The sequence below is a fragment of the Heterodontus francisci genome, chromosome 48 (genome assembly GCF_036365525.1).
Source record: "Heterodontus francisci isolate sHetFra1 chromosome 48, sHetFra1.hap1, whole genome shotgun sequence".
NCBI classification, from domain to species: Eukaryota; Metazoa; Chordata; class Chondrichthyes; order Heterodontiformes; family Heterodontidae; genus Heterodontus; species Heterodontus francisci.
Window position 1 is genome coordinate 5376103 of NC_090418.1, and position 26111 is coordinate 5402213.

General features: G+C 50.1%; 1 protein-coding gene and 1 pseudogene across 1 annotated transcript in view; one reads left to right on the forward strand and one right to left on the reverse strand.

The window, feature by feature from the left end:
* tnfsf12 (TNF superfamily member 12) overlaps positions 1-25788 on the reverse strand; it is a 35545-nt gene extending 9757 nt beyond the window's left edge. Inside the window, exons 1-2 of the mRNA XM_068024009.1 lie at positions 25492-25788; positions 1367-1505 (exon numbers count right to left, since the gene is read on the reverse strand). Coding sequence (XP_067880110.1) covers positions 1367-1505; positions 25492-25683 — 331 coding nt within the window. The 5' untranslated portion in view covers positions 25684-25788. The remainder of the gene's footprint in view (positions 1-1366; positions 1506-25491) is intronic.
* Positions 5697-7467, forward strand: LOC137357319 (large ribosomal subunit protein eL30 pseudogene; annotated as a pseudogene).
* Positions 25789-26111: the final 323 nt, after the last annotated feature.

Genomic DNA, 26111 nt, shown 5'->3' on the forward strand with positions numbered 1-26111 from the left:
TTCAGAAAGGGACGGGAGGGAACTGGACAGCACGTGTTCATAACGGAAAGTGAACTTTGACCAGCCTCAAAATAATTCAAGTTAAACCATTAGTACAAAGGAGAAGTGATGCACTTTGCAGGCAAGAATGAGGAGAGGCAATATAAACTAAATACTGATGGGGTGAGATGAAGACGGGGTGGGAGGAGGTTCATGTGGAGCATAAACACCAGCACGGACTAGATGGGCTGAATGGCCTGTTTCTGGGCCTACGAGCTGAGGGACGCACTAAAAGCTTGGGGCAGCTGCAGGAAAGGCTCGATGGAGAACGCCCATTGTGTAAGGCCCTCCCACTATAGTACGCCGAGACACTAGAAACTGTGTAAACCCTCTTCAGACTGTCTGCAACAGAGAATGTATAACGTGAAATGTAAATATACACTGTAAACATTACACTTTCCTATACAGGTTGTGAGGCACCTCATGTACTATACTGAAAGAAACTGATCTGTATTGCACTTTGTGATGTCAAATTTGAACTGTCATGTTACGTATTTTTACAAATTTTATGAATAAAGTATATTTTTGGCCAAATAAAAGGCATATGAAAGCTCAGAATTTATTAACATAAAAGTTCAAAAGCAAAGTGGTTATTCTAAACCTCTATAAAACATGGCTGAGGTATTGTGGTGACCATATTTTCGGGTGTCAAGGGCTTGGAGTGGGTGTAGAGGAGATTTACTGGAATGGTACCAGGGATGAAGGGTATGTAGATAGTTTGATCTTACAGTAGCTTAAAGGGTCGGCACAACATCGTGGGCCGAAGGGCCTGTACTGTGCTGTACTGTTCTATGTTCTATGGATGAGGGAGTTCAGTTAATGTGGAGAGACTGGAGAAGCTGGGATTGTTCTCCTTAGAGTAGAGAAGGTTAAGGGGAGATTTAATAGAGGCGTTCAAAATCATGAAAGCCTTTGATGGGTAAATAAGGAGAAACTGTTTCCACTGGCAGGGGTGTCGGTAACCAGAGGGACACAGATTTAAGATAATTGGTAAAAGAACCAGAGGGGGAGATGAGGAGAATTTGTTTTACGCAGTGAGTTGTTGTGATCTGGAACTCGCTGCCTGAAAGGGCGGTGGAAGCAGATTCAATAGGAATTTTCAAAAGGGAATTGGATATAGAATTGAATCATAGAATCTTACAGCACAGGAGGCGGCCATTCGGCCCACTGTGCTTGTGTTGGCTGACTGAAGGGAAAATCTGTAGGGCTATGGGGAGTGGGACTAATTGGATAGCTCTTTCAAAGAGCTGGCTCAGACACAATGGGTTGAATGGCCTCCTTCGGCACCCTAAGATTCTTCAATTCTTAAGCAGAGGCATGTTCTTACCTCTTCTCCTCTTCCTCCTTAACTGCGTCAACCTCTGGCTCTCCAGCAGCCCCTGCAGGAAACCCAACCTTCCTCTCGGACTCCCCGTGTCTCGTGACAGGTCCGGATGGATGTTCTCCTGCAGTGTTGACTTCGCCCCCTGTCAGAGAGCAGACCAGACATAATGGGCAGCGGACACAACACAGCTTTGGGCAACCCGACTCCAATCACAGGCCTCCACTTCATCTGCCCCTGGCAGTCCCATCTGAGCTGGTAGTGACAAGGTTGGCTATTAAACTCCAATCAAACCAACACTGAACCCTCACACAACCATAGGGGCCTCAACCTGGTCAACAACCTGTTCCATTAATCACAGTCATCATCCTTCTCCAGTGGGGGAGAATCCTCGGTTGAGGAAAAAGGTCATATCAGAAGCACCGTCATGGAAGGTAGCATCATCAGAGCAGATGCGTCGGAGACGGAGAAACTGGGAGAATGGAATGGAGTCCTTACAGGAGGTAGGGTGTGAAGAAGTGTAGTCGAGGTAGCTGTGGGAGTCGGTGGGCTTATAATGGATATTAGTAGACAACCTATCCCCAGAGATGGAGACAGAGAAGTCGAGGAAGGGAAGGGAAGTGTCAGTGATGGACCATGTAAAGGTGAGAGAAGGGTGGAAATTGGAAGCAAAGTTGATAAAGTTTTCCAGTTCGGGGCGGGAGCAGGAAACGGCACCGATACAGTCATCAAAAGAGTTGGGGGAGGGGGCCTGAGTAGGACTGGAACAAAGAATGCTCGACATATGCCACAAAAAGACAGGTATAACTAGGACCCATGCGGGTACTCATTGCGATACCTTTTACTTGAAGGAAGTGCGTGGAGTTGAAGGAGAAGTTGTTCAATGTGAGAACAAGTTCAGCCAGGCGGAGGAGGGTGACTGGTTGGGCCTCTGTTCCAGGAAGAAGCGGAGAGCCCTTAAACCATCCTGGTGGGGGATGGAGGTGTAGAGCCAATTGACGCCCATAGTGAAGAGGAGGTGGTTGGGACCAGGAAACTGGAAACTGTCAAAATGACGTAGGGCATCAGAAGAGTCACGGATGTAGGTGGGAAGAGACTGGACCAGCGGAGAAAAGATAGTCAAGATAGGAATAAATGAGTTCAGAGGGGCAGGAGCAGGCTGACACAATGGGTCTGCCGGGACAGTCCCATTTGTGGATTTTGGGAAGGAGGTAGAAGCGGGCTGTCTGGGGTTGCGGGACTATGAGGTTGGAAGCTGTAGAGGGAAGATCCCCAGAGGAGATGAGGTCAGTGACAGTCCTTTGGACAGTGGCTTGATGTTCGGTGGTGGGGTCATGGTCCAGAGGGAGGTAGGAAGAAGTGTCTATGAGTTGGCGTTGAGTTTCTGCAAGGTAGAGGTCGGTACGCCATACAACAACAGCACCACCCTTGTCTGCAGGAAACTGCCCGAACTGGAAAGCTTTATCAACTTTTGCTTCCAATTTCCACCCTTTTCTCACCTTTACATTGAGTTCAATCATTTCAGAGCATGACGGGCCCCCCATTTTACTTTTATTTTAAGTTATTTTTTCTTTTTTACATTTTTTACAACTTTTTTTATGTTTATTTCATTTCATCTTAGTTTGTTCAGTTTGCTTACCCACTGTTTTTTTTTCATGTTTGTACTTACTGCTGTTCAACCTTCAGTCCGTTAACACCCTATCTGTAATAATGCTTTGTCTTTCAACACACCATTAACATATTGTTTGCCTTTGCTCCATGACCTTTTGGTCAGCTATGTGGCCTTGTTCAATCTACACCTTCTCCTTTGTTACCTCTTGCCTCACCCCCGCCTCACTTGCTTATAACCTTTGACATTTCTAATATTTGTCAGTTCCGAAGAAGGGTCACTGACCCGAAACGTTAACTCTGCTTCTCTTTCCACAGATGCTGCCAGACCTGCTGAGTGGTTCCAGCATTTCTTGTTTTTATTTGTGATCACTATTTGATAAATGTTCACGCACAGTTAGGCTACTAATTAAATTTGGCTCATTACTCATAACTAAATCGAATATTGCCTGTCCCCTTGTTACATCTAGGACATATTGCGGTAGGAAACTATCCCGGACACATTCCAGAAATTCACTACCTTTCTGACAGGTGCTGGTCTGCCTCTCCCAATCTATCTGTAAGTTAAAATCCCCCATTAATACTACTCTGCCTTTGTTACACACTTGCCTAATGTGTGCATTTATACAATCTAACACCTCAGAACTGTTACCAGGGGGTCTATACACAACACCCATTACAGTTTCACATCCTTTTCTGTTCCTCAATTCCACCCATAAGGTCTCCACTGGATGCTTTCCCCTCATTATATCCTCCTTCACCAATGAGGTGATATTATTTCTAATCAGTAAGGCTACTCCACCCCCTCTGCCATTTTCCCTGTCCCTCCTGTAAACTTTATAACCAGATAGATTTAGTTCCAGTCGCGACCATCCTGCAGCCACGTCTCCGCAATGGCCACCACATCATAATCTTCCATCTGAATTTGCGCCTGCAGTTCCATCTAGTTTATTCCCTACACTCCGTGCATTTTTATATAGAACTCTTATTTGGGCTATACCCCCTAACCTGTCCCTCAGCACTGATGCTTTATTTGCCTGTTTATTATTTCTCTCTTCTGGTTTAACCAGTATACTACTTGCAGTTTGGTAACAATCAACCTCACCACTAACCTGCACTCCTACCTTCTCCTTTAACTTCCTGATTTTCCATGCAACTGAACTCTCCCCCCCACTATTTAGTTTAAAGCCCTATCTACAGCCCTAGTTATACGATTCGCCAGGACTCTGGTCCCAGCATGATTCAGGTGGAGCCTGTCCCATCAGAATAGCTCCCCCCTTCCCCAGTACTGGTGCCAATGTCCCATGAATTCAAACCCATTTCTCCCACATCAATCTTTGAGCCACGCATTTACCTCTTTAATCTTATTGACCCTTTGCCAATTTGCTCGTGGCTCAGGTAGTAATCTGGAGATCATTACCTTTTTGGTTCTGCTTTTTAATTTAACCCCTAGCTGCTCATATTCCCTCAGCAGAACCTCTAACAGCGTTCTACCTATATCGTTGGTACCTACATGGACCACAACAACTGGATCTTTCCCCTCCCATTTTAAGTTCCTCTGCAGCCCAGATGAGATATCCCGAACCCTGGCATCAGGTAGGCAACAGAGCCTTCGGGACTCTCGATCCTGGCCACAGAGAACAGTGTCTATGCCCCTAATTATAATATCCCCGATTACGACTACATTTCTCTTTTCTCCCCCCACTTGAATGGCTCCCTGTACCACGGTGCTGTGGTCAGTTTGCTCATCCTCGATTGTGCCCAGGAATGTATTAACTGCTTCTTATCTGAGCCGAGAAACAGTTGCACAAACAAAACAGGCATTAGTTGCAGGGACGTGGGCTGTGTGACAGGATGTCCGGCTATCATTTAATTAATCTCTTGCCTATCAGGACCAAACAGGTGGCGATCATCTGCAGTATCAGTCAGTATCAACACTTCCAGCATTGCAGAGATAGGAAGACAGATCAATTACACTTTCCCCCTACAATTTGTCTGCCTTTCAACATGGGTTAGATACAGAGTAAAGCTCCCTCTACACTGTCCCCATCAAACACACCCAGGGCAGGTACAGCGCGGGGGTTAGATACAGGTAAAGCTCCCTCTACACAGTCCCCATCAAACACACCCAGGGCAGGTACAGCGCGGGGGTTAGATACAGGTAAAGATCCCTCTACACAGTCCCCATCAAACACACCCAGGGCAGGTACAGCGCGGGGGTTAGATACAGGTAAAGATCCCTCTACACAGTCCCCATCAAACACACCCAGGGCAGGTACAGCGCGGGGGTTAGATACAGGTAAAGATCCCTCTACACAGTCCCCATCAAACACTCACAGGACAGGTACAGCAAGGGGTTAGATACGCTTTGGAGGTGGCTCGAGAGGAGGTGGTGGCAACTACGGAGGGTGCGGTGATGGTTACAACGGATTTGGTGACGGTGGCGGTTACGGTGGAGGCAGTGGTTATGGTGGTGGCAGGGGTGGACCCGGTTATGGAGGCAGCCCAACCTACGGCAGCCAGGGTGGTGGCGGTGGCGGATACGGTGGAGGTGGAGCTGGATATGAAGGCTACAATGGTGGATTTGGCGGTGGCAACTTTGGTGGTGGAGGTGGCAACTACAATGACTTTGGAAACTACCCAAACCAGCAGTCGTCTAACTATGGGCCAATGAAGGGTGGTGGTGGTGGAGGCGGCGGAGGTTATGCAGGAAGAAACTCTAGGCCCTATGGAAATAACTATGGCAACTCTGGAGGAGGAGGTGGTGGATCCTTTAATCGGCAGTTTTAAGTTTAAAACCAGGAATACAGTACTTAGCAGGAGAGGATGAGCCAGGAGATTGTAACAGGGAGACAGCAGGTTACTACAATACAAAACTCAGCCAAGCACAGGGCACAACTGCTACCGGAAGAGAAAAGATGTCTTTTTAGTCAGAGAAGTCAGTGTTTGAATTCACGAACTTTAAAGGAAAAAAATTAAACACATGCATGGATATCTGCGTAAGGACTGTAATTGATATTTTGATAAACTGTTGAACGGGTTATTTTATAGTTGGTGACTACCCCTTTCCCCTGGAAGTGTAAAATGAACATTCCAGTGAGTTTTTATTAGAATTGTTTTTTGATTTTATCGCTCCAGTTTTCAAGTGATAAATGTATTAGTTGTGATCATGACTCAGAATAAAAAAAACTTTCCATTTAAAAAAAAAAGGGGTTAGATACAGGTAAAGCTCCCTCTGCACTGTCCCCATCAAACACTCCCAGGACAGGTACAGCACGAGGTTAGATACTTAACTGTGATTATGTATAAATGAAATATAAATGAAACAGTAATATCAAGAAGCACATGAAGTTTGCAACTCTTCACCCTGCCCATTTTGTAAAATTGCAGTCATCTTGGAAGATCTTTTAAACAATTTTAAATGAAAAGCTGTGATAAGTGGAATGGTTGCTGTTTATATACTGTTGTATGTTTGGTTACAGCAGTCGATGCTTTTTTTCAGTCGTCTTTGACAATTGGGAAAACTCTTCAGATGCAATGCGTTTTGTGTAGCATCTTGTCTATCATGGTTTTTTTGTAAATACTGGAGAAGCTTTGACCAATTTGACTTAGAAATGGAATGTAACTTTGCTTACAAAATTGCTATTAAACTTCTCTGCTTAAGGTGTTCTAATTTTCTGTGAGCACACTAAAAGCGAAAAAATAAATGTGAATAAAGTTTCAAAAAAAAAAAACGGGGTTAGATACAGAGTAAAGCTCCCTCTACACTGTCCCCATCAAACACTCCCAGGACAGGTACAGTACGGGGGTTAGATACAGAGTAAAGCTCCCTCTACACTGTCCCATCAAACACTCCCAGGACAGGTACAGTACGGGGGTTAGATACAGAGTAAAGCTCCCTCTACACTGTCCCCATCAAACACTCCCAGGGCAGCCACAGCACGGGGTTAGATACAGAGTAAAGCTCCCTCTACACTGTCCCCATCAAACACTCACAGGACAGGTGCAGCCACCTTGGAGTCACCTCGCTCATGTGGCTGCTCCATCTCTCACAGTCAGTCGGTGCAGTAAACCCACGCTGCACCCTCACCTCTCTCAGGCAAGAAAGCAGTCACTGCAACAGTGGCGGCGGAGGGCAGCAGGTGGTGGCGGCCAAGATGATGAAAAAGTCTTTGCAGTCCATCAACTCCAGGCGCCAGCTGGTTATGAAAAGCTTCAAATATGTGCTGGGCTACAAACAGACATTGAAAATGATTCTCCAGGGCAAAGCCAAACTGGTTATTCTTGCCAACACCTGTCCAGTCTTGAGGAAATCAGAGATTGAGTACTATGCTATGTTAGCCAAGACTGGTGTGCATCATTACAGTGACAACAATATTGAGCTAGGTACAGCTTGCAGTAAATATTACAGAGTGTGTACACTGGCTATCATTGATCCTGGTGATTCTGACATCATCAGGAGCATGCTAGAGCAGATCAGTGAGAAATAAACTCGCCTGTGACTCAAATATTTTACAAATAAAGTTATTCTGTAAAAAAAAAAAATGGGATTAGATACAGAGTAAAGCTCCCTCTACACTGTCCCATCAAACACTCCCAGGACAGGTACAGCATGGGGTTAGATACAGAGTAAAGCTCCCTCTACACTGTCCCATCAAACACTCCCAGGACAGGTACAGTACAGGGTTGGCTGCTGCCTGATTGGGATATCTGAGTGTTAAATGCAGCAACGAGGTGCAGCTGACAGTGCTGCAGTCAGTTGCACGAAGTGCTTCTGGAGAGAGAGGGAGAGAGAGAGAGCTGCAACACTTTTGGACAATGTTTGCTGCAGAGGAGGAAAAGACTTTGGAGAAATAAGGCTGTATTTGGAAGTGGGTGGTTCAGCACCAGACCTTTCTTTGATTTGGACTGTTGCGGGAGGTGGAAGAGGCTGGAAGAACAAGGGGTGGGGGCTGTTCAATTCTACAGGGAGTTGTGCAATTCCATTGAATACACAAGGAAGCTCCCTCCTCACCCCAATTGCCCAGCCTGGGTCAGCTGAAGCTGCCTGGCTAAAGAGACAGAAGGATATAGCTAGTGCCTGGGCAGCTTTCGGCTGACCCAAGTGAAGACCCCTCCCGCAACCAGAAGATCGGAAGACCAGAAGACCAGGAGTGTTACCCAGGACTGTTTAGAGTGCTCTGTGTACCACCCTTAAAGCAAAAGTCATCGCTTACAGCCTGTCTTTCCCCTTTCCTGTATACCCTCAGCCTCACCCCGAATCTGTTATTTGTTTATATATTATTTCTTGTAAAATTTTGTTTGTTAGTTGATTTTTTTGCATGCCTACAACTCGGGATGGGTTTGGCTCTTAAACCCACGGCAAGCCCATCATCACTGGTGGCGGGGCCCTCTCATACCTATGCGGCTACAGCCTCTGTAGCCGACCATGTGGTCCCGTCACCTTTTAAATTGATAACGTCTAGCCATGGGGTAAAGAGCTATCCCCACCCCAACATGTCTATAGAGACATGTGTAAAGGCAATGGCTGAGATTGTCGGCCCCTCGGCTATTGTGGCGGCCTCAAAGATGCACGGGAAGGTGGTGTTCTTTCTGAAGAACGAGCAGACGGTGTCTCTGGCCCTGAGTAAGGGGCTCACTGTGCAGTGGGGGGGGGGACCTTCCTGCTGGTGGACCCTCTGGAGGCCACCACACAGCGGATAATGTTGTCAAACATCCCACCCTTCATTCCCAGTGTGTCCTCCTCCCCCACCTGCACCATCTGGGGGAGGTGAGGTCGGGGATCACCCCAGTCCCGTTCGGTCCTCGGGAGAACAGCCTCCAACATGTTTACGCCTTCCGCCGCCAGCTATTTATGCAGCTGGTGCAGGAGGTCGTCTTGGAGGGCGAATTTAATGTTGAGTTCCACCTGATTGGCCCAGGGTTGCGCCGCTACACCTCCTCCCACTCCCCCTACACCTCCAACAGACTCAGTCGGTTCCAAAAGCTGTGGTTTTCACGGCCTCCGGCAGGGAGGGGGTGTGCCCGTCCGAGCGGAGAGGCCCATCCCCTGGACACCATGGCACAACCCGAGCCTGAGCTCAGCCCAAGGCCCGCTCCCGGGGGAACCCACCTGCCCTAGGGCTGGGCTCAGGCCCAGGGTAACCAAGCAAAAGGAGGGTTCGGAGGCGGCCTAGTGGGAAAAAGAGAAAGCACCCGTTCACGGAGGTAACACAAGGCCCTGAAGTGCAGGGCCCATCTGTTGCAGAGGAGCTGTCTCCTGATTCAGGTGCCCTGCCACCACCACCACCACCTCGCTAGCCCTCAGGATGGAGGGGAGGGGTAGGCCCCTGTACGTGCAGCCGCTCCTGAAGGAACAAGTGGAGCCCTGCTTGTGCTGGGGGAGCCTGGATGCGCCTCCCTTTCTGCCACTTCGTCGGGTGTCCTGAATGGAGGGGAGGGCGAGGCCGCGAAGGGGCAGCGCTCCCAGCCAATATCCACTCCCGACCAGGATGTACCCAACCCAGTTATGGGTGAAAATGCTGCCCCATCTGCTGGGCTTGTGGACGCTGGCAGGGCAGGAGATGGCCTCCCCTCTCTGCCGCTGGTCCCGGCTCCAGCTGGATTTCCGGAGTCGGGAACTACTGTCTCCCCTGGGCCGCTCATTGGCCTGGGGACGAACATGGAGGGAGATCCTGAATCGCTGGTGCCTGTAAGCTCCAGCCCAATAGATGAACCCAAAGGGGACTCCTCCGCCATCGATCCTGGGGGTGGGATTGTGACGGAGGTGGGACCAGCTGGCGCGGCCGGGACATCCGCCCACAGTGTGTAGTGGGTGTGTCAGCCGCTGGCAGTAACGACTCAGAGGAGGACGGGGACTCGGTGTGGGGCACAGAGGACGACCATGAGTCCATCGCCAGTGAGGCGGTGGACTCCATCCTGCCTCCCGAGTCTCTTCTCATCCCCACTGCGGAACTCCGGGATTTCCTGGCAACATGCAGGGGTTGCTGCAATAAAGTTCAGCTGGCTCTTGGCTGGTGGTCGAGTTTGGCACTGATCATCCAGTCCGTCCGTGCCACCCTCAAGAAGGCAGGGAAGGGCGCGGGCGTGAAACTGGTTGAGAGGTGCTGGTTTGAGGCGTTCCTTAATGGGTTGTTGGGGGAGTGGAAGGCCAGATGCACTTCCGCTCCCTCCTCACAGTGAGGTGTTGGTTACGGTTTTTAAGTACCTTTGACATGAAGATAACCATAGCCAGCCTCAACATCAACGGCAGCAGGGGGTCTTACTGCAGATTTCACAATCTCTCAGTCCTCAGGGAAGGGAGATATGTGGTGAGCTTTCTGCAGGAAACCCACACCGTTCCGGGAGACGAAGCCACCTGGCTCCTGGAGTGGCAGGGTGGGGTCTACACGAGTCACCTCACCCTATTTCCAGTGGGGAGGCTATCTTGTTGGCCCCGACTTTTCAGCCAGGGATCTTGGGGGGTCAAGGAGCTTGTGCCGGGCCGCTTGCTCCACCTCGCCGTTCGCCTGGGTATCGTGCTGCTCCACTTTGTGAACGTGTACGCGCCCAGGCCCGGCACGTTGCAAGTGCGCTTCTTTAAAGAAGTGTTCGCTCTCTTGAGCTCCATCGATGGCAGCGAGTGCATCATCCTCGGGGGGGGGGGGGGGGGGGGATTTTAACTGTACCCTCGAGGTGAAGGATCGCTTCAGTCCCCAGCGCGGCCAAGCGTCGGTGGAGAAGTTGAGGGAACTGATCAGCTCCCTCAACTTGGTGGACGTATGGCAGAATCTCCATCCTGACTCCAGCGCTTTCACGTGGAGGTCTGGAGGGGGAGGGTCCTGAATCGACCGCCTCTACTTTTCGCAGGCGTACGTCTCCCGCGTCTCGGCGGCCTCCATGCATCTGGTGCCGTGATCGGACCACCTGGTGTGGGCAGAATGTGGGGGAAAGCATGGCGACCGGGGAGATGCCCCTCTCGTGGCACAGGTCGGTCATCGTCCTGCTGCCGAAGAGGGGCGATCTCCACCTGCTTAAGAACTGGCGTCCAGTCTCCTTCCTCAGCATGGATTTTAAGATCTTTGCCCGGGCTCTGTCTATCAGCCTGGGCTCCGTGCTGGCCCACATGATCCAAGCCGACAAGTCCTACACAGTCCCGGGCCGGTCCATCCAGGACCTGGTCCGGGGTCTGATCCATCTTTCCCAGAGGACTGGGCTGTTCGTCAACCTTTCTCTCCCTCGATCAGGAGAAGGCGTTCGACAGGGTTGATCACGAATACCTTTTCGGGACTCTGCGCATGTTCGGACTTGGACTGCATTTTGTGGCCTGTGTCCGACTTTTATACACCGCCGCAGAGTGTCTGGTCAAAGTTAGCGGGTCCTTGACGGCGCCCCTTCGCTTTGGGAGAGGAGTGCGTCAGGGATGCCCAATGTCTGGCCAATTGTACACCATCTATGTGGAGCCGTTCCTGTGCCTGCTTTGCAGGAGGTTGACGGGTTTGGCTCTGCAGGGGCCAGGCATGCGGGTCGTCCCCTCAGCTTACGCCGATGACGTGCTCCTCACGGTTACAGATCACGTTGACTTGCGGAGGATGCGTGACTGCCAGCAGACCTTTTCTGCCGCGTCCTCCGCAAGGATCAATTGGGAGAAACATTCCGGACTCCTGGTGGGTCGTACCGGAGGAGTTAACACCTTTTGCGTGGAGCACCACGCACCTCCTCCATCTGGGAGTCTACCTTAGCCCCGCTAAGGAAGCCTGGCCGGCAAACTGGCAGGAGTTGGGGGCGCAAGTCACCACCCAGCTGGGGCGCTGGACAGGACTGCTCCGACTGTTTTCCTACAGGGGCCGAGCGCTGGTCATAAACCACTGGTGGCCTTTATGCTGTGGTACCGGTTGGTCACTTTAGACCCGTGCCCTGCATTTGCCACCAAGACCCAGAAGAAGCTCGTCAATTTGTTCTGGGGTAAGAGGAAACACTGGGTCTCTGCCGCGGTCCTGAGTCTCCCAATCAAGGAGGGCGGCAAGTCGCTGGTGTGCGTCCGCACCCAGGCTACGACTCTCTGCCTTCGGACCCTGCAGAGATACCTGTACGTCGAGCCTCTTCCCAGATGGTGTGTGCTGGCGACGTATTTTTTCCGCCAGTGTCACTGCCTTCAAGATGACACGCAGCTCCTGGCAGAGAACGTTAGCTGCCCCTCTCTGAGGGAGTTACCTGTCTTTTACCGGGATCTATTCAGAGTCTGGAACATGGTCGCCTCCATGGTCTGGATCAGGGTGCTCTCCTGTCGACGGAGGAGAGCGCCTCGGCTGGCCAGGCAGCCGGCTCTGGGGACAGACCGACAGGCGAAGGAGTAGCCAAAACCCCTGGGCCGTCCCTCACTGCGGGTGATGAGGGGGCTTGGGAGCATTGAACCCCTGCTCGGCCAGAACTGCTCATCGGACCCAGGCCCCAAAACCCTCCTCGGGAGCCGGTCCCGCACAACCTGAGCCGCCTCTCGGAAATGCCCTCCGTGCCATTTCAATCGGCGCGGAGGGGTTTCCTGTACGGGCTGCTCCTGCACACTCTCCACTTCCTCGCTCTCGTCAGCTGGCCGGATCGCTTTGCCATCTGGCGGCAAGGGGAATATCCGATGGAGGTCTCTCTACGCGGGAGTCTTCCCCCTTTACATCAGGGACCTGGGGTGGAGGGTGTTGCACAGGGCAGTCATGCAATAGACTTTTAAGTAGATTCACGGACTCCCAGGCCGCCTGTACTTTCTGCGGCCTGGACGAGTCTGTCTTCCACGTTTATCCGGAGTGTACGAGGTTGCAGCCCCTCTTTGAGTATCTGAAGGGGCTGCTCCTCAAATTCTGGCTGCACTTCAGTCGCACGCTCCTGATCTTTGGGCACCCGGTGCGGAGGGGCTTGGGCCGGGAGGAGGATCTCCTCGTCGGTCTGCTCCTGGGCCTGGCCAAGGTGGCAATTCACAGGTCCAGGTTGCAGGCCGTCGGGGGTTCCGTCCTCCCTGATTGCCTGCCCCTCTTCCGCGGTTACGTTTGCGCCCAGGTGTCCCTGGAGAAGGAGCATGCGGTGTCCGCCGGTACGCTTGAGGCCTTCCGTGACCGGTGGGCACCGCAGGGACTGGAGTGCATTGTCGACGCCGAAAATGGCATTTTAATTTGAGTTTTTGTTTATTTCTGTTTTTAATAAAGTTATTTTAAAAATATAAGTGTGTATATAAAAGGGAAAAAAAACAAAACGGCTTAGATACAGAGTAAAGCTCCCTCTACAACATATTGAAACACCCCCAGGCACTTTGCATTGGAGCAGGTCAACCATTGAGCAGAAATTGGAAGAAGACTAGGTTTACTTAAAGACCTGTTTTGTGGAAGCCCCTGAGATGTGGCAAGATACATTAAAAGTTAATTCTTGGGATGTGGACGTCACTGGCAAGGCTGGTATTTATTGCCCATTCCTAGATGCCCCTCGAGGTGAGCCGCCTACCTGAACCACTGCAGTTCGTGTGCCGAAGGTACACCCACAGTGCTGTTAGGGAGGGAGTTCCAGGATTTCGACCCAGCGACAGTGAAAGAATGGCGATATAGTTCCAACTCAGGAAGGTGTGCGGTTTGGAGGGGAACTTGCAGGTGGTGGTGTTCCCATGCATCTGCTGCCCTTGTCCTTCTAGGTAGTGGAGGTCGCGGGTTTGGGGCGTGCTGTCAAAGGACAGATTGGGACAGAGATCTCCAGAGAGCAGTTCCATGATAGCTGAAGGCTCGGGCAGAAACGGTGGGAGGTAGGGAGCAGATGGAGAGATGCACAGGCTGACTGGAGATGGAAGAGTGAGAGAGTGAGTTGGGGAGACAGGGCTGGGGGAGGCCATAAGTGAAATAAGCTTGTGGAGGCAGCAGTAAATGGGAAAGGATGTTGAAAATCAACGCACAGGGAGCTAGGATGGGACGATGGGGGACAGGAACTTGGCATGCAATGGGATGACAGTGAAACAGAACCATACATGAGTTGGTGCTCGTGTAGAATGCAGGCCACGACAGGCCATGGGGAAAGTAACATCTGGAGATTTGTCAAAGAGATTTTAACTGTGGTAGTGAGGCAGGTGGGCACAGGGGGTCACCTGATGGCCTTTAAATCTGAGCTCATACAAAACTCTGTTGCCCATATCCTAACTTGCATCAAGTCGCCTTCACCCTCGTTTACAAATCCCTTCACGGTCTCGCCTTCTCCCTATCTCGGCAATCTCAAGCAGCCCTCCAACCCTCTGAGATCTCTGCGCTCCTCCAATTCGGACCTCTTGCGCATCCCCGATTTCCATCGCTCCACCATTTGCGGCTGTGCCTTCAACAGCCTGGGTCCTAAGCTCTGGAATTCCCTCCCTAAACCTCTCCGCCTCTCTCTGTCTGCTCTTTTGAGACACTCCGAAAACTACTTCTTTGACCAAGCTTTTGGTCACCTGTCCTGAAATCGCCCATCTGCAGCTCAGTGTCAAATCCTGCTGGATAACAGTCCTGTGAAGTGTCTTGGGACCTTTTATTATATTAAAGGCGCCATAGAAATCTAAGTTGCTTTCCTGTTTTCTTATTTGAAGGATGCAGAGAGGAATTCGGCTGACCTGCATTGAATTCAGAAGCACTGTCAATAAGTGGTAGGCAGGAAGTTAGTGACAGGAGAGAGAGAAGGCAAAGGTCAGAGGTGACAGAAGAAACAAACCAGTAAATTTAGCAACATGCAACAAAATGAGCTTTGAGTTGCTGAGGCTGGGTTCCTTTGTACACAATGAGTGACACTACTCCCTTAGTGTCGGCCTCCCCGGAGACACCATTGCTGCACTGTTTATACTTGTTATGAGTCCTGATTGTCAAGGCGACCTCATACTACCAGCTGCCAAATCCTTTAACTTACACTTTTAGCGACCTTGCCTGCGACAGTTTGTTGTCAAGAGACAGCAATGTGCATTCAAGGTATTTTGAGAAAGGTTTTTGCTTCATTTTAGAACACATTGGCCCCAACTTTCCTGCGCTCCTCCTCTCCAGGCCTTCCCTCCTGGCCCAAAACGCCCCTCGGATCACCGTTTCCGATCCAAGGGAGTAGACCCACCTCCACTTCCCCCTACATCCCTCAACTCTCCATAGCCCTGCAGCTTAGTCCTTGTCGAGTACATGTCTCACCGAGCAACGTGAACAGCCGATCACTATTTGCCTCCTCACCACACTTGCTCGTTCCGAAGGCTATTATCTAAAGGTTTACCCTTTAACCTTTCAATTCTAGGGAGAAAAATACTCTCCTTTCTCACCTTGTTCCTCCGATACTGAAAGCTGTGACCCAGGGCAATATCCTAATAAATCTAAGCTGCACCACTCCCATGACTCCTTCCCAAACTGGAAGCTCAGAACCACTCACTATCCTCCAACCGAAGCTAAAAAGGGTTAAGTAATGAGGACAGGTTGCACAGACTCAGTTTGTATCCCCTTACGTTGAGAGGATTAAGGGGTGATCTAATTGAGGTGTTGAAGATAATTAAAAGGAGTTGATCGGGTCGATAGAGAGAAACTAGTTCCTCTGGTAGGGAGAGTCCAGAACAAGGGGGCAGAACCTTCAAATTAGAGCCAGGCCATTCTCCGGTTGTGTCACACAAAGGGGAGTGGAAATCTGGAACTCTCTCCTCCCAAGAAAAGCTGCTGAGGCTGGGGGTCAACTGAAATATTTCAAAACTGAGAATGATAGATTTTTGTTGGGTAAGGGGATTAAGGGATATGGAACCAAGAGTTCAGATACAGATCAGTCATGATCTCGTTGAATGGAGAACAGAATCCAGGCTCAGGGAGCTCCTCGTGTTCCTATGTCCTTGGCTTTTGTATTCTAGTCTTCTGAATACAAAACCATAGGAGTTGAACTGCCTCTCTTTTACAATGTTATCCACTTGTACCGAACAATTTCTCAAAGGCCTGTCAACTCCTCGCTGGTCATGATTTGGGTTTTAGGTTATTTGGTGTCTGGGATGGAGAATCACATACATGCTGACCCTGTCCTAAACCAACATCCAACTTCCCAGCAAGGGTTAATGGACAACCACTGGGAGGACCTCCATACATCATCCCAGCCTAGATTGAACTTTTTAATCTTGATTTATTCATTCATTCTTGGGATGTGGGCGACGCTAGCCAGACCAGCATTTATTGCCCATCCCCAATTGCCCTTGAGAAGGTGGTGGAGAGCTGCCTTCTTGAACTGCTGCAGTCCAATCAAATGGGCCATGTGCAAATTGACTGCTGCATTTCCAACACTAAGACAGTGACTACACTTCATTCTGGGATGTCCTGAGATTGTAAAAGGCGCTCTAGAAATGCAAATCTTTCATTTGTCGCAATCTCTCAAGCTGAGCTAGTTGGCCCCAACTTGCTTCCCTTGCTTTGTTATCATTTCGACAGCATCTTTCTAAAACGTTGAATGAAAGGGAAGTATTTGAGTTCACCATTGTGTGGAAAGGCAGCATAATTAAAGAGAGCGTGTTGTGAAATGTTTTCTGGCACACAGTTCCGATCGGGGAAGGCAGCCAAAATTTCAAGCAGTATATTTACTCAGTATTAATTCAGGACACTGCGTCGCTCATCTTCCCCTCAAGTTCTGTCCTTGCATTCCAGGAGATCTGCCGAAACATAGAAGATCCTGACGGGTCTTGACAGGGTGGGTGTGGAAAGGATGTTTCCCCTTGTGGGAGAATCTAGAACTAGGGGGTCACTGTTTAAAAATAAGGGGTCACCCATTTAAGACAGAGATAAGGAGAAATTTTTTCTCTCAGAGGGTCGTGAGTCTTTGGAATTCTCTTCCTCAAAAGGCAGTGGAAGCAGAGTCTTTGAATATTTTTAAGGCAGAGGTAGATAGATTCTTGATAAGCAAGGGGGTGGAAGGTTATCGGGGGTAGGTGGAAATGTGGAGTAATCAGTTCAGCCATGAACTTATTGAATGGTGGAGCAGGCTCGAAGGGCCGAGTGGCCTACTCCTGCTCCTAATTCGTTTGCTCGTATGACTCAGTGAGATGCCTATTCAGTAACCAGGCCATAGGAGACTTGGCAGGTCCCAGGTTCACTCCTTGTCCTGTCCTAAGTTTGTCTCTCCACTGGAACACTCTTCACATGCCTGGATGGGTGCAGCTCCAACAACGCTCAAGAAGCTCAACACCATCCAGGACAAAGCAGCCCACACTGGCACCCCATTCACCACCTTAAACATTCACTCCCTTCACCGACAACGCACAGTGGCAGCAGTGTGCACCATCTACAAGGTGCACTGCTGTAACTCAGCGAGGCTCCTTAAACAGCACCTTCCAAACCCGCGATCACTACTACCTAGAAGGACAAGGGTAGCAGACGCATGGGAAGATCACCACCTGCAAGTTCCACTCCAAGCCACACACCATCCTGACTTGGAGCTAGATCACTGTTCCTTCAATGTTGCTGGTTCAAAATCCTGGAACTCCCTTCCTAACAGCACTGTGGAGCAATTAGGATGGGCAACAAATGCTGGCCTTGCCAGCGATACTCACATCCTGTAAACGAATAAAAAAAGACCGCCCACAAACAGCAATATAATATTGGCCAGATCATCTGTTATTTTTGTGATGTTGATTGAAGAATGTATCTTGGCTGAAAGAGCACCATGGGATCTTTTATATCCACCTGATAGGGCACACAGGGCCTCAGTTTAGTGTCTCATCCGAAAGATGGCACCTCCAACAGCGCAGAACTCCCTCAGTGCCGTACTGGGAGTGTTGGCCTGGATTTTTGTGCTCAAGTCTCTGGAGTGGGACTTGAACCCACAACCTTCTGACCTAGAGGCGAGAGGGACTGAACCACGGCTGACAAATGGAACAGCTGCTGTTGGTAGCACTCTCGTCCCTGTCAGGGGTTTGTGGTTTTGAGCCCCACTTAGCGGCATAATTCAGGCCGACAATCCCACTGCAGTATTGGGGGAGTACTACACTGTCAGAGGGGCCACCCTTCAGAAGGAACTGAGGCCTCATTCAGAGGTATCAGAGCAGCGAGTCCTCCTGGCCAATATTCCTCCTCCAAACAACTAGTCATTAATTTCATTGCTGTTTGTTGGCTCTTGCTGTGCACATCATTGCTGCTACGGGGTTTTTTCCCTTGTCTATTTCTTCATCCTCAGGACTTGGACATCGCTGGGAAAGCCGCCATTTATTGCTCATCCCCCTTTATAGAACGGAGGGGCAGTTTAAAGTCAACCAAATTGATGTGGAGCTGGAGTCACATGTCGGCCCAGACTGGGGAAGGAAGGCAGGAATCCTTCCCTGAAGGGCATTTGTGAACCAATTTGGGTATTTACAACAATTTGTCAGCTACAGTGGGATTTGAACTCACGTTGTACCGGGATTGGCCACTAGTCTAGTAACATTACCCCGACACCACTGAACTCCATTAGTAACTCATTAATGGTGATGTACTTCTGAGATGTTCCTGAGTGAAGTGACGCAGTGCAAGACTCCTCTCTACTGCCTCAAAGTTTAGTCATGGGCCGCACCTCGCTACACTGTCAGGCGACTGGACCCACATGCACGTCCGCTTTTGTGGCTTAGTTCACACTAATGTGGCTGGCCTAGCCTTGGCTCAGAAGGGAAGGGGTTTGAGCCGCACCCCAGAGTGGAGACTAGAACATAGTTTGGAAATACTGGGTCGATCGACAGTGGGGGACATGCCTCTGGGGTAGTGGTCCGGTCTCTGGGACAAAAGGCGGAGGGTTCGAGACCCACTAAGACAGCCCCGATAAATGGAGACTAAAGCATCAGTTCTCGCCCCTGGGAGTACTAGACCCCATCTTGGCTTGCAAAGGGTAGGTGGGGCTCGTAAGCTCGGGTTGCAGCCCACCTTGAAGACAGTCCTCCGGAGATTAAAAATTAAAATGAGGAAGGGATGGGTAGCCAACTTTGTGACTCATCCCCAGTGAGCAGCTGAAGAATCTTAGGTGTACGAAACTTGAGCTATGAACTGCCTTCGGGATAGACTTTGTCTAGTTGCTATGATGACGCAAAGGAAATACTTCGCTACAATTGAAAAAGAAAGTTGTGGGACCAATTGTTGATCTTGCCAGCCCTTTCAATAGCTGTATAGATGCTGCAATAACACTATCTCTTCGGGTGAATTCCTCTTCCCTTCTGTTTGATAAATAGTCAGTGACAAAGGCCAATATTTGAATCTCAGTCAAGATGCTCCAGCCCGACAGAAATTCATTGCAACTTAAACTGATGCAAATGATATAAAATCATTACAAAGTATTTACAGCACAGAAACAGGCCATTCGGTCCAACTGCTCCATGTTATCCTCCACGCAAACCTCCCCCCACCCCTCTTCATCTCACCCTATCTGCATATCCTTCGATTCCTTTCTCCTTCATGTGTTTATCCAGCTTCCCCTTAAATGTATCTACACTATTCACCTCAACCACTCCCCGAGTTCCACATTTTCACCACTCTCTGGGGAAAGAAGTAATATTTGTGCCACACAAGTGCCAGGCAATGACCATCTTCAACAAGAGAGAGACTCTAACCATCTCACCTTAATGTTCAATGGCATTACCATCATTCAATACCCCAACATCAACATCCTGGGGTGGTGGGGGGTTACCACTGACCAGAAACTGAACTGGACCAGCCACACAAATGCTGTGGCTACAAGAGCAGGTCAGAGGCTAGGAATTCTGCGGTGAGAAACTCACCTCTTGACTCCCCAAAGCCTGTCCACCATTTACAAGGCACAAGTCAGAAGTGTGATGGAAGTATGATCCACTTGCCTGGATGGGTACAGCTCCAACAACACTCGGGAAGCTCGACACCATCCAGGACAAAGCAGCCCGCTTGATTGACACCCCATCCACTGCCTTAAACATTCAACGCACAGTGGCAGCAGTGTGTACCGTCTACAAGATGCACTGCAGCAACTCCCCAAGGCTCCTTAGACAGCACCTTCCAAACCCGTGACCTCTACCACCTGGAAGGACAAGGGCAGCAGATGCATGGGAACACCACCACCTGCAAGTTCCCCTCCAAGTCACACACCATCCTGACTTGGAACTATATCGCCGTTCCTTCACTGTCGCTGGGTAAAAATCCTGGAACTCCTTCCCTAACAGCACTGTGGGTGTACCTACACCACAGACTTGCAGCGGTTCAAGAAGGTGGCTCACCACCACCTTCTCAAGGGCAATTAGGGATGGGCAATAAATGCTTCCCATGAAAGAATGAAAAAAAAGCTCTCCTGAATTCCAATTGGATTTATTGGGGACTATCGAAAGAGGCCAATTGGCCCATCTTAACTGCTCTTCTGCCTTTATGTTGAAGGGGAATTACTGAGGCAACCAGTTGGTCAAAGGGTTCATGTATTTCTGAGTTACCCTGCAGTCATTATATTATCATATATGACTTGGTTTTGTCAATTGAGGCATTGAATACAAGAACAAGGAAGTCATGCTGAACCTTTACAAATCACTGGTTGAACCTCAGCGGCAGTATTGTGTCCAATTTCTGGGCACCCATACTTTAGGAAGGCTGTCCAGAGAGGTTTACCAGGAATGATACCAGGGATGAGAGAGTTCAGTTATGTGTAGAGGTTGGAGAGACAGGGGTTATTCTCCTAAGAGCAGAGAATGTTGAGGGGGAGACCTAATGATGTGGTGTTGAGGGTTTTGATAGTATAGGTAGAGAGAAACTGTTTCCATTGACAAGTGGGTCGGTAACCGGAGATTTAAAATGATGGGCAAAAGAACTAGAGGGGAAATGGGGAAAAACTTCTTCACACAAATGGTTAACATTTGGAACGCACTGCCTGAAAGAGCAGTGGAATCAGAATTCATATGAACTTTCAGATGGCAGCTGGACACGTCCTTGAAGAGGTCTAATTTGCAGGGTTACGGGGAAAAAGCTGGGCATGGGAGTAAATTGGAAAGCTCTTTCATAACAGCCAGTACAAGCACGATGAGCTGAATGGCCTCTTCCAGTGCTGTAAGATTCCCGGACTGTAGGAACTCCACCTCCCACCCCCCACTGATTCACGCTTGGGGTAACTTTCCACGGGCAGTGGGTACCTAGACCCTTGTCCAATTTTCATGTGCGAGCCTGCATGGGCAGCTGTGGGGAAATCACAAGCAAGGCCAACATCCCCCCAAAAAAAGTGCACTTTCTGAACAAAGATTTTTTAAAAATCACTGGACATCAATTAGGGGCAGGGAAGATGGCGAGTCTCCCTCTTCCAGAGGTGTTGAGGGAGGGATCCTCCACACTACGACATCCCTGGCTGACTCAGAAGAGCCCGGTCCGGGGTCTGCCTCACTCGGCTCAGTACCATTTCGAAGAAGGGGAAGGGATGTTTGCCAGCACAGTTTCAGGCTGACCGTGTTTACAGAGTCATGGGAGCAAGCCTTTCCACGCAGTTGTCCAACATTTGCAGTTGTGGGGGGGACAGGGGTAGTGGGGAGCCCGTGGCCAATCTCAGGGTCACAAGGACAGAGGTGTCCTCAGTGTAGACAGGCTTCATTTCCATGGAACAACATATAGTCCTTTGTGCATCCACGGAGCCTTGCCAAATACAGAATGTCCCAAGGCCAGCAGGGGGCAAGGGGGAGAAAACACACCTTCAGTTGTGTTCGAGGACGCAGTTCCAGCCAAACGCTAAGCAAAGAAGAGCTTGCAGAGGAGAGAGATTTAACCTCCTCCTTCTTTTCAACCAAGGTAGCAGCCTTGAGAGTTCCTGGGAACTCAGCCAACCTCTTGTGGTTTTGGGCGAGCAAGCAGTGGGTCAATATTAGCCTTCTCCTCCTCCAACAAGCTTTTGAAACCCATGGTTGGTGTTGCTCAATCACTAAGGCTCGATTTAATCCATTCTCACTTCCCCTTTGCATCAACAACCCCACCCCCCCCCCCTTCAGCGCAGTCAAATGTCCTGAGGGAGCATTATTAGCCCAAAAAAATGTACACCAAATCATATGAGGAGATATTAGGACAGGTGAGCAAGAGCTTGGTCAAAGAAATAGGTTTTAAAGGAATGGAGGAGAGAGGGGCGGAGAGATTTAGAGGGGGAAATCCCAGAGCTTAGGGCTCAGGCGGCTGAAAGCACGGTCGCCAATGGTGGGGCAATGGAAATCAGGGATGGACAAGGGGATAGAGTTGAGTTTACCTCCTCGACACTCTTTCTGTGGCTTCTCAGCTGAACACAAGATGCTAACGTTCACACACTGGCTTCACCATCGGGGACACTTTGCTCCGAGATTGCTGCCTTTTGTGGCAGGGCCAAAGACAGCATGGGTCAGGAACTGGCTTCAGCACCAATTGGTTTCCTGGCTTACCAAAAGTCTAAAGGAAATAGCACACGGCTACCAACAGGAAGCAACTCTCTGCAGCCCAGCACAGTGTTTTCACTAGCCCTTCTGCCAATGGCAGCAATTCCCCTATCCCACTCACCCCCCCCACCATTCCCCTCACCCCCAAGTGTTGGCCCCAGGCTTCCCTGACAGCTCGGCGAGTTCATCCAATTAGCAGCTGAGCCAGACATGTTAGGCTTGACCCCTGACCTATGCTGATCTCGGTCAACATGCCAGCTCCCTCACTCTCGCTCCTTAAAAACCTACATCTCAGGGCAGGTTTTTGGTCACCTTGTCCTCATGGCCCCTTCTAAGGCTCGGGGTCAAGTTTTCTTGTCCGATTAACGCTCCCGTGAAGCGCCTTGTGTCAGTGGTGGCTTAGTGGGTCGCTGTCTCTCTCGCCTCGGAGTCAGAAGGTTATGGATTTGAGTCCAACTCCAGAGACTTGAGCCCAAAAATTTAGGCTGACACTGTCAGTGTAGTACTGAGGGGGTGCGGCAGTGTTGGAGGTGCTGCCTTTTGGTTGAGATGTTAAACTGAGGCCCTGCCTGCCCATTCAGGTGGATGTAAAAGATCCCACGGCTACGATTCAAAGAACAGCCGGGGGGACAGGGAGTTCTCCCTGGTGTCATGATCACACTGCTGTTTGTGGGATCCTGCTGTGCACAAAATAGCTGCTGCGTTTCTTGCTTTACAACGGGGACTACACTTCAAAAAGTACCTCATTGGCTGCAAAGCGCTTTGGGACGTCCTGCAGTGGTGAAAGGTGCTATAGAAATTGCAAGACTTTCCTTGCAGATGTTTTACTGCATTAAAGGAGCTGGACGTCAGATAGGTGACCCCTAGCAATCCCAGATTAGGGAAGGAAGAAAACTAGCCGGCTCCCAGTCACTGTTATCCGATTCTCGCTCGGAGTGGGGATGTGCATTCGTGTGTGCATGCATATGTGTGTTGTTCGCACATGCACTGCTCTGCCTGGCTTTCGACAGCAGCAGGAGATGACTTGCTGTGCATCAAACCACACCACAAGACTGCGTCACTGGGTGGATATTGGTTTAGGATCTGGCTGCCAACATGCAGGGCCAAGATGTTTTGAGCTGTTCCCATCAGCACTTCCTGCCTTCGCTGGCACTCATTAACCCTGCGGTACAACACATACAAACATCAAGTCAACGAGCCAATTTCCACCCTACACAACAGCCCTCCCTCCCCTTTCCTACCCTCGCTGGAGATCTGTTCCTCACCAGGGGTCAGCCCTCTGACAGATGACCCAGGAGGTCAGTCTTCGTGCGTGACTGCAGTCAACCAGCGCTTGCGAATAGTACCTGCCTCGGAGATTTAGGGCCCAGTTTGTAGCCTCTTGCTATGATCGGAATCCAGGAGGATCGCAGACCAACAAGACGAACACCAGAAATTCCGGTCACTTGAGTACAGAAGGCAGATCAAACCGTGGAAATGGCAGAACCTGGCTCACGGACTCTGGGGTGTCAGGAGCCGATACTGATAGTATTGAAAATGCCAACTTGTATGTATATATAGTGTCTCTAACATGATAAAACGTTGCAGGGCACTTCATAGGAGCATTAATCAGACACAAATTTGATACTAAGGAGATATGAGGGGCAGGTGATCAAAAGCTCAGTCAAAGAGGAGGGTCTAACAGGAGAGAGAGAGAGAGGTGAAGAGGTTTAGGGAGGGAATTCCAGAGCTTAAGGGCCCAGACAGCTGAAGGCACAGCCGCCAATGCTGGAATGATGGAAATCGGGGATGAAGGTGGGAGGACGGTTAGGAGAGCAAAAGGGCTGAGGAAAGCAAGTGACTGGAGGTGGAAGGGCCAACTCAGCCTATCCAACCAGAAACACACCGCAGCTTCCCAAGACTACACAGCTCATCCCGGAAACCAATCCCTGAACTGACAGGTTTCCTGATAGCTGTCGTAACTTGGTCTGCGGGTAAAATGGATCCAGACTTGCTGAGACATGGGAACGTTGCCAGTGGAATGTCAAATATGCCCGAGCGTGGTGTTGCTCTACCCACCCCTGGGTGACTATTATGGATCCTCTCCTGACAGTTAGTCCCTGTACCCAAATCGATGAGGGCCAATTGTACAGGGCTTGTAAATCACATTTCTCCACAGTGTACCTGTACAGTATGCACTGGGGTCACTCGGTGTCAGCATCACATGTTCCCGTGTCAGGTCAGCTCAGTGAAGGGACCGAGCTATGTGGAGGGGCGGGGAAAGCTGGGGAAGGAGTCCGGGGGGGGGGGGGGGGGGGGGGGGGGTCCCTGGGGCAGTTAGATGCATTCCCTTCTCCAGTGGGCTGTTGGAGAAGAACAGATTACCTCGGTTCAACAGCCAATCGCACAAAACGCGCATTAATATAGCGCCTTTCACAACCTTAGGCCGTCCCACGAGTGCTTTACAGCCAATAGAGCAGAGCAGCCAATTTGCACACAGCAAGCTCCCACGAACAACAACGTGATAATGACCACATCATCTGTTTCAGATGTTGCCTGAGGGAGATATAAGAGCCAAGGACACTGAGGGGAGAACTCCCCTGCCCTTCTTCAAAGAGGGATCTTCTGCGCCCACCCAGGAGGGCTGGGGGCAGCGTGAGGCACTTCCCCCGGTTTAACGTCACATCTTAAAAGGACAGGGGCATCAGCCTAGATTTTATGCTCAAGTCTCTGGAGTGGGGGGGAGGGGGGGAGTGGGGTGAACCCAGAACCTTCTAACTCAGGCAAGAGAGAGTGCCATCCTCTGACACAGCCACATACAAACAGGACAGACACACACAAAAAACCTTCCCACTAAGTGGGCAAAGTCACTAACACGCCTTAGGAAATCCGACAGCAGCAGCCCCCGACAGAGATACATGAAAACAGCTCCCACACGCAGTCAGCCGCCTCGCAAAAGTTTTTAAAACTTTGCTCTCAAGTTGTCCCCACTAAATATTCATGTGGGAACGTCAACCGGGAACATCAGTGCGATGCACCAAACTTACACTTCCATTGATAAATCGTTCTCTGCAGGATCTTTGCAGACTCCGGGTCACCAATGCATGTGTTTTTTTTAAAAAAAAGCTTTAACAAGATAAAAAAAAAGTTTGCAATATGTTTGCAGCTAGTGCCACCCCCGCTCGCTTCTCATGTCCCCTCCCGAAAAGCGATCTTTGCTTACTTGTTTCTGAAGGTTGTTCTCCCAGACTTGTGGCGACCGCGACAGATTGCGACACTCAACCCAGGACAAAGCTGCCACAGCCAAGCTGAAGGTGGCTAAAGAGAGCGCTGCTGCTATCAGCAACATCAAGAAGCCCAGTCGCATCTTCCACCTCGACCTCCTGGCCAGGGCCATTGCCCCCACCCGTCTCATCTGCAGCCTTTTAATTAAAAAAAACTTTGCAAGCAAACTTTTGCATTTAAATATCACCCCCCCGTCCCTAGCCACCACCACCTTCCCTCAATTACAAAGTCTGATGTAGCTGGCTCCTGACACCAGGAAGACAGAATCTGCCAACAGGAAACTAACGGCCTGACTTTTTTTTTTCAGAAAAATCTAAACACTTAAAGAGACACTGCTGGAACTTCTGATGATGGCTCAACTGGTCGAATAGCTGGAGCTCTGAGAGCAGTGGGCCTGTTGCAGCTGCCTTTAGTTTTTCTGCAGTTGGGGGAAGGGGCAGAGAGGACCAGGACCAGGACACCCCTGACCTGACCAGCAGGGAATGACTTGCATTTCTCTAGCACCTTTCACAACCTCGGGATGTCCCAAAGCGCTTTACAGCCAATGAAGCACTTTTT